We start from the raw sequence: 8864 nt of genomic DNA on the forward strand, positions 1-8864 counted from the left end.
AAATCACATAATGTGAATAATTATTTAAATGGAAAAAATAGTGATGCATTCCCGAGGGCTTCCTAAGTATGTTTTATCTGTAACTTTTCATACCAATACGACACAAAAGCAGTACCACAAGGCACATTAGTATTATATTTCATCAATTTAAGGTAATATTCAATGTAATAAATCACAGAAAGTTAACATACTAGGGTGTACCGTACTCACCAACAGTAGCAGGTGTGTTCACTCCGGGAGATGAGTGGTTGTTGTGGTGTTGGGCAGCTTTACGTGGATAAGGTGCATGGATGGTTGTGGTCGTCAGGATCATACCAAACACAGCAAGGGGTGAAGGAAGACTCACAGAACTCTTAGAACTGCCAGCACCAGTTTGAAGAAAGTGGTGAGGGTTGTTTGCTTCACAGCATATTGTTTTTCAGCATAAATTTGCTTGTAAGGAAGAAGAGTTGACGGCAAGGAACGACTGAAATGCTGACTCCGTTCTAAACTTGGGTCCATGTCCATTGCCATTTGTGCTAAGTGTTCTGACTTCCACCATTCCCTCACCGTTGGTAACCTCCCGGGATTTTCAAAATCGTCTGTTGCTTGCAGCATCTGAGAGATAGTTTGCCATAAAAGAAAATACGCCCTGAATGTGGATCACACCTTGGTCGAGTGGCTGAATCAGCAATGTTGTGTTAGGCGGCAGGAAACGCACTGTTATGTTAGGATGAATGCTGTCCAAATGTTTAGGATGGGCTGGTGCGTCATCAAGCAACAAAAGAACTTTAAAGGCAAGATTCTGTTCCAGTCAGTAGCGTCCCAGAGCTGTGTTACCTTCACCTGATGCCACGCTGTTTATAATTTCCAACTTTTTTTCAAGTGTTAAAGCAGTTCTTTGCCGCTCAGCTGATGGCCCAGGACATGACATCGGATGCTTAGGAGGCACAGTTAAATATTTCAAGCAAAAAATCACTGCACCGTAGGTAAAACCAACAAAAGTTTAAGAGCGTAAGATCGCACATCCACACCTTGCCAAAACCAATGCGAGACTGGTGGGAGTGAGATTGTGAGGCGCACGCACCTGACTTGTATTGGCAGGAAAGCAGTGCTCCTCGCATAACTGTGAGTTTTGGATGCATATAAGAAGACATTGGTAGAAATAGGTTCCTCGCATAACTGTGAATCTGCATAGTCTGAAGATGCATATAGCGAGGATAGGGTGTACTAGAGAGGCATCATCAGCATCTCTGGTCGTCTCCAATTTTGTCTGGGTTGTGTCTTTATTCCCTTTCTCTAAATCTGCTTGGCTTTAGGTTAAATTTGTTGTCATAGAAGGCTTTCCTAAGGCATAAATATTATGAAAGTAATCTTACAGCAGCAACACAGTACTTTACAAACAGGGCGAACAGAAATTTAAATAAACTTCAATTACAGTAAGAGAGGGGTGAGTTTAAAGGGGATGCGTGGGCAAGTTTTTTTCACATGAGAGTGGTAAGGTTGTTTAATCTATCCTGTGACTAACCTGCCAGTGTAGTGGTGGAAGTCGATACAATATTGATCTTCCAGAGGCTTTTAGATGGACATATGAATGGAGGGATATGGGTCACGTGCAGACAGAAGAGACTCAGTTTTACCTGTAGAGACTTAGTAGGCCGAAGGGTCTGTCCTTAGAACGTTTTATGTTCTGTCCAGTTTGCCAATCTGAAGCCTGTTCTGGGACAGCCTGATGGGTTTTCCGGGTTCTGTCTGATTTGCCAGACTACAGCCTGTTCTGGGACACAGCCTGATATGTTTTCTCTCTCTACTTTGCAGTGGTCCTATGGTGTCACCATGTGGGAGATTGCAACCCGTGGACAGACCCCTTACCCGGGTGTGGAGAACAGCGAGATCTACGACTACCTGCGGCAGGGCAACAGACTGAAACAGCCTCCCGACTGTCTGGATGTACTGTAAGAACCTTTAACCCCTCTCACCCAAAACATGCTGTATCCTCCAACTCGGAATATAGAGAATTCCTTCATTGTAATGTTTAATATATTTGTAGTTTCAGTTCTGAGCACAGAATTTCTCCTGAATGGCAGGTCAACTTTTCATTCCCCTCCATAGATGCCACCTGTCTGCTGAGTTCCTCCAGCATCTTGTGTGCAGTTGCTCAATATTTTCAGCATCCACAGAATCTTCTGTCCAGTTGGACTGGGGCATTTCCATGGCCTTCATTCCCCATTCAGGGGCTGGTGTGCAGCAGAGCTGGGAGCTCTGAACAGACTCACTCACAGATATGACAGCTATGCTTTTCTTAATTTAAAAAGTTTATTCAAGTAACACAACACAATATCATAACATGCTATAATATAATGTATAGGACTTCCCAAGCATAGACATAACTCCAAAAGAGGGGAGAGGAGCCACCTCAGGCAGAATCCTCAACTGTCTGCCACTGAACCCATGAATGGTCAGCATGGCCAGGCCCAGCAGATCCCTGAGTGACTCACCCACACGCTGACTTCCACCCTGTGTGGCCGAAGATCAGGAATATGAGGCTGAAGTGCCACCAGAACTGGAGGAGAAGCCCCTCCAGATATGCAAACAGAGGCTGTGACCTCTCACACACCATATACACATGAAGCAGTGTTTCCTCTCAGCCACAAATGTCAGATGGCTGGAGAGTCCGTAGACTGATTCAAGAATTTATTGCATGGTACTGCTCTGCCCCAGGACCCCAATGTAAAGTGGGAGGACTCCTTCATAATGAGACCTCCACTGGGGTCCTCCCTGGTGGCCATTCTTCCCATGCCTGCTCACTCTCCTTTTGCCACAGTTGCCATGATCCTCTCCCACACGCTGTTTGTGTTGGTTTCCGAGTTATGGTCTGTTAGGATTATGAGCAATTCTCAGAGACTCTGGCAGAGTTCCACTCACTCTAAATACAGAGTGTGTTTGAGGGGTGTAGGCATGTGCTAAACATTAGGCCTATCTCTAAATTGCTCTGAGTGTGTAGGTGAGGGGTAGAATCTTGTGGAAGTACATGGGAAATTGGGCAGAAAATAAGAAACTGCAAAGAGTTGTGGACACTGTATGGGACATCATGGAAACCAACCTCTGTCTATACCTCCCACTGCCTTGGAGAAACAAAAAATAATCAGACCCCACCCACTCCAGACCTTCTCTCTTCTGCCCCCACCCATCAGGCAGAGGACACAAAAGCCTGAGAGCGTGAGCCACCAGGCTCAAACAGTCTCTGTCCCTCTCTTTATGCAGTGAGTTTCTCTCGTACAATAAGATGGATTCTTGACCTCACAATCCACTCATTATGGCCATTGTTTACCTGCACTGCACTTTCTTTGTAACTGTAACACTTTAATCTGCATCCTGTTATTGTTTTCCTCTTTACTTCCTCAGTGTTGTGGATTTTTGGCATGCAAAACTAATTTTTTCACTGTACATTGGTACAATAATAAACCAAAGGAGTTAATGTAGGATTAGTACAATGGGTGTTCAGTACAGAGTTGATGGGCTGAAGGGCCTATTCATTTCTCTCTGTCCCTCTCCCTTTCCCTCCCTCTCCCCAACTCTGTGTGGTCCTCCCATTGACTCTTGACTCCTCTTTGCAGGTACGAGTTGATGTACTATTGCTGGCAACTAAATCCTAGAGAACGGCCAACATTTGAGATAATCTGCTGTCAGCTGGAGAAAATTCTAGAAGACCTGCCAGACCCTTCAGATCCAGAGGAGATCCTCTACGTCAACATGGAAGATGCCTGTGGGCGACGGGACAGCAACTGCGAGCAGGGAGCGGTGGGGGGCAGGGACCTTGAGGAGTGTCTAAAGAACTCCAGCTCGCAGTTCTCCAAAGCGCCCACCACCACCACTGTTGACGTCCACCAGACAGACGCAGTTGACCGCTACGTCCTGTGCCCGCCCGCTGAGACAGCCCGTCTCATGGCAATGGCCTCCCTCTCCAGTGCCAATGATCCATGCTCCCTGGCTGATGAGCTTCCACTGGAGGAGCTGTGCGGGAAGGAGTACAAGTGATAGAGATGGCGTGCCATTCTCGATGTTTTGTGTTTACAAGTGCCTTACCTTCAACAATCTCTCCATTCAGCTCCAAGCAGGCACTTCCAAAAGTCACTATGACCACAGTGGTACAGGGAACAGACTTCTTGGCAACTGTGGCAACTGGAGCCATTGTTACAGACAAACCAATCAAATCAACCATTCCCAAACCCAATCTATTTAGCACAAAACCTCTCATATACCATGAAACGCAAAGTTTCCTGCTTGGTTAATGCTTGGCATTCTTCATTTCCTTTAAAGTGGAATTCATAAGATGAGATATCTCCAGACTTCCATTCACCAGGAGCTAGTTTTCCCTTATCACCTCCCTGCTTCCTATCCCAGTGACACCACACTGCGAAGTCTGGGATATTGCCGCCCAAACAAGAACAGGATCCTGAGCACCTTTTGGAATTTTAATTCAGTTTTTGTTGGTGAGGGGTGGTGGAGTCAGTCACTATGGGGCCTAGCATGCTGGGTATCCATGACCCAGCTTACATTTTCACTGATGGTCAATGAGTTGTGAGTTCTGCGGGAACCTTGGACTCTGTTTTTTAACTTTTATATTTGGCAATGGGAAAAGAAAATATTTGTAACTTAGAAAAATTTATTAACAATGGATCAGATGAGGTTTTCCTCAAAATTTATATTTTCCTTAACTATTTAAGATAAAGTTGGAATGACAGGGAGAAACTTTAGCAGCAAAGTGTAGACAGGCAGAGGACCATGTTCTGAGAACATGCTACTTTCCAAGCTTCTTCCTGTGTCTCCCTAGTGGACTCAAAATCAGACATATTTCATCTCAGTGATAACAAATATAAATGCAAGGATCCTTATTGGGTAACTGAGGTATAGTTAGCATTCCCTCTGTGGAAGGGACTTTCTCAAGCACCACACTGAACACATAGACATCACTCAAAGGCTGAATATTGAGCACTTTGTACCAGTCTCGAGGGCTGGATAAGTATAGACACTGTGATCTCTCTGCCTATTGAACATGCTGCACTTTAGACTCACTTGCACACAGTGTGGAAGATAAACCCAGACCATGGGTTCCAGCATTGGTGTCACAGTGCTGGTTGAATTATTAGGTACTTTGCTTCTGGGATTAAGTGTTGGTTCAAAAGCTCAATAACTCTGCACCTCTCCCAACTTACTGGAAAATTGCTAGTGTGGTGGGCCAGCACTGCTCATTGTGATCTTAACCAGTAGATATTTCATCAGCTTTCTGTGCAGTTGGCTTTTTGTTAGCAAGCATTTGGGTGTGTCTCAACTTTGAACTCTTTTTCAAACCAGGCCTGTAGTAGCTTGGAAAAGGAGCCAAATAAGCCAGGAGAGCGAAAATCAGACTTCTTGGCAGTGGTGCTTTGGGGGTGAGAGTCAGCATCCACCCCAACAGCCAGAACCATTTGAATTTTGAACGCCGACAGCAGTTAGTTCCAAAGAAACCTCTTTGGGCAAAAGACAGTTTTAGCCATTGAGACCCAATCTTTGGGCTTTCAGTGTCTGGGCAGACTAATATGGTGTTTTTGTGAGGCATTTGACCTCAGGCACACTCTGCTGTGAACTCAAGCCAGGGGGATGGCACTCATTAGGAGGCTGTTGTGTAAATGGACCAATCACCTTCCAGATACCTATTCCATTGATGGTACGCTGAGAAGTCTGGGATACCCACTGTCTACATTCAAAAGTAATTGACCAATCAAAAACTGACTTTTTCATTGCTCTATCATATTCAATTTGCCATTGTTGATTTTTTTAATTCCTTATGAATGAACTGTCCCCCGCATTAACATGCTATGTCTTAGAGTCAGACAGCATAGGAACAGGTCCTTCAGCCTATCTGGTCCATGCCCACCTGTTAGTTCCAGTTGCTTGTACTAGGCCAAAAACATTTGGTCCCACATGGTGCAGTGGGGCTGTACAGGGCCCGAATGCTTAACCAACGAAGGGGGCTCACCTTCGAGCATTCTGGGTTAGTTAGACAGCTACCAACACTGGAGTAATTGGCCACTGTCAACACAACACAGTTATATGAGGGCAAGGCTGCAGGAAAGATTGAACAGAAGAATCCCATCAGAACTTCATTAGGAATTTGGCAAGCAAAGGTTTCATTTTTATTCAGGCTTCAATTAATACTATTTTCAATAACCACAACTGAATCTACAACACACACAAAATGCTGGTGGAATCTACAACAGCAAGTATCTTCCTGAGATTCAGTGTTGCTATTCACCATTGCAGAAGTATTCAGGACAATTCTGTCATCCCCACTCAGACACACTGCCAAAGTCAACAACTATATTAACCACACTGCTAACAGCCTGATTATCTTTGGCCACCTACCTTTTAATCTACTCAATTGTCCGACTGCAATATGCATCTGTGTGTTTGTGACTGTCTTTGAGACAGTAAGAAGAATTAGATCACTTGTCCCAACAAGTTTGCTCCTCCATTCCATCATGGCTGATTTATTCTCCCTCTCAATCTCATTCTCCTGCCTTCTCCCCATAATCTTTGATGCCCTTACTAATCAAGAACCTATCCAACCTCCACTTTAAATATACCCAATGATATAAATTCAACAGATTCACCACTCTGGCTAAAGAAGTTTGTCCTCAAGTCTAAGACACTAGGTTTCAGTGAGAGGAATGGGTGGATGTGCCATTCTGTAGAGAATGCGTCAGTGTACTGTATAATTGTCAGTGTGCAATTAGACAGAAGAGTTATTCATCATAAGAAGCTGGAAGCACTCAGCAGGTCAGGCAGGATCTGTGAAAAGAGGAACAGAGTTAATGTTTCAGATCTAACAAAGGGTCTGTGACCTGAAATATTAACCAGTCCTCTCTCTACAGGCACTGCCTGACCTGCTGCATGTTCCTCTTTCTCCACAGTTTCCACCAGTCTCAGTTTATATTTCTGATTTCCAGCATTTGCAAGGACTCAATGGATTTACTATACAACATCAGCATCACAGTAATTTAACACCTTTGCAGCTAAAAATAAAGTCCAAGCTGATAAAGTGACCTTTGGAGGACTTGGTGATAGAGTCTAATAGACCTTCCCTATCTCCAATTGGGTTGGGTTACTAACCAGTAATGATGGAAAATCAGAGTGGGAAAACTCTTCCCTGTGCAGTGGTGGTTCTTAACTACCCTGAGGCCAGAACCAAGTCACCTGAAGGAGTCAATTCCCACCGCTGACTGTAAGGAGTTTGTATATTCTCTCCGAGACGGCATGAGTTTCCTCCAGTTGCTCTGGTTTCCTTCCACATTTCAAAGTTGTAGGGTTAGTAGGTTAATTGGAGACATGGGTGTAATTGTGTGGCACAGCCTCATTGGGCTGGAAGGGCCTGTTACCCTGCTGTATCTCTAACTAAAAATTTAACAAAAATAAAAGCGTTAAGTGTTCTCCTGAACCAAAATTTACCCTCAAAGAAAAACAGGATAAACTTGACAGTTGGGAGTAATATGACTTTGACCTTTGAGGTCTGGGGTCAATGTGTTTTTTCTACAATATTCCCTCTTGACTTTTCGATTTCAGTAAGGTATCTGTTGAAGTTTATGGGCAAGAAACATTCCAAAGGAGCAAATGGCCAAGATTGCCGAGTGCATTAGTTTGCATTTCTCCTGGCCCTTCCTGTGAGCCACTGGGGAACACAATGGAACAAATGGCACACAGTGCCAGTGACCTCATCTCAATCCAGACCACCAGTGCAGCCTGTGTTGAATCTGCATGTTCTCCCTGTAACCTCATGGGTTTCTCCACAGGTACTCTAAATTCCTCGCCATGTTCCTCCACGGATTCTCTCCTTTCCTCATCACATTCTCCCTGTAACCTCATGGATTTCTCCACAGGTTCTCCAGTTTCTTCGCCGTGTTGTTCGTGTAACCATATGGGATTCTTCACAGGTTCTCCAGATTCCTCACACATCCAAACTAATGCTAGTTAGTGGGTTAATTATTCTGGTGTGTCAATTAGCAGTAGAATCTGGAGAGAGTTGATGGGGATGAGGGAAGAATAAACAAATGGGGATTAATGTAGAATTAGTGTGAATGGCTGGCTGGCATAGACTCGATGGACTGAAGGGCCTGTTTCTGTGTTGTATGACTCTGACTCCATCATGCCTTAAGGTTACTCAGTAACCCAAGACCTTTGTTGTCCATTCCCCTTACTCCTACTCCAAACATTTCCAGTACTCTACCCAATCTCCAACCTGTTTTCATCATAAACATGGCATTTGTGTGAAATCTACCAAGATGAGGGATTATATATCCAAACATCTGAAAGTTGAAAATCTTTTGCATCAAACCAAACCCACAGAGAGCACCTACCACTGGTCCAAGATATCCTGGCAGCAGAATATCCTGGGAAGTAGCAGACTCCAGACAAAGCTTGTGCTATTATTGATTTCTTAATCTTTGCAGGTCTTATTCTTACAAAAGTTTTTATACAAGTGTATATACTTGATTCAAGCTGTAATTAATTGCATCTATTAGTTGCTGTTCAGGCTGAGAGCTGTATCGCGGTTAAACATTGATGTACATGCTTTTTATTAAATAAATCCTCTTTATTAGTATGATTGTCATATTAGTCTCATTGTCATTGGACTGAACTAAAATTAATCAGGTAACGTTTGTATCGTGAAGCCTTGCAACAGCAGAAACTTAATGTCTTAGCCGAATTGCTGAGTCGCAATCCCCCTAACTCAGCAGTTCGGGTAAGACATTAAGTTTCTGCTGTTGCAAGGCTTCACGATATAAACGTCTGACCCACTGCACCTATCAGCAGATGGGACACTGAGGATGTGTTGGGGTCTGTAATGG

At 44.1% G+C, this 8864-nt stretch overlaps 1 protein-coding gene across 2 annotated transcripts in view; it reads left to right on the forward strand.

Annotated features, from left to right (window-relative positions):
• axl (AXL receptor tyrosine kinase) overlaps positions 1-8620 on the forward strand; it is a 177862-nt gene extending 169242 nt beyond the window's left edge. For both annotated transcript variants that reach the window (XM_073029426.1, XM_073029427.1), the window contains 2 exons: positions 1798-1934; positions 3597-8620. In XM_073029426.1, the coding sequence (XP_072885527.1) occupies positions 1798-1934; positions 3597-4017 (558 nt within the window). In that variant the 3' untranslated portion in view covers positions 4018-8620. The remainder of the gene's footprint in view (positions 1-1797; positions 1935-3596) is intronic.
• Positions 8621-8864: the final 244 nt, after the last annotated feature.

Source organism: Hemitrygon akajei, chromosome 25 (assembly GCF_048418815.1).
Source record: "Hemitrygon akajei chromosome 25, sHemAka1.3, whole genome shotgun sequence".
Taxonomy (NCBI): domain Eukaryota; kingdom Metazoa; phylum Chordata; class Chondrichthyes; order Myliobatiformes; family Dasyatidae; genus Hemitrygon; species Hemitrygon akajei.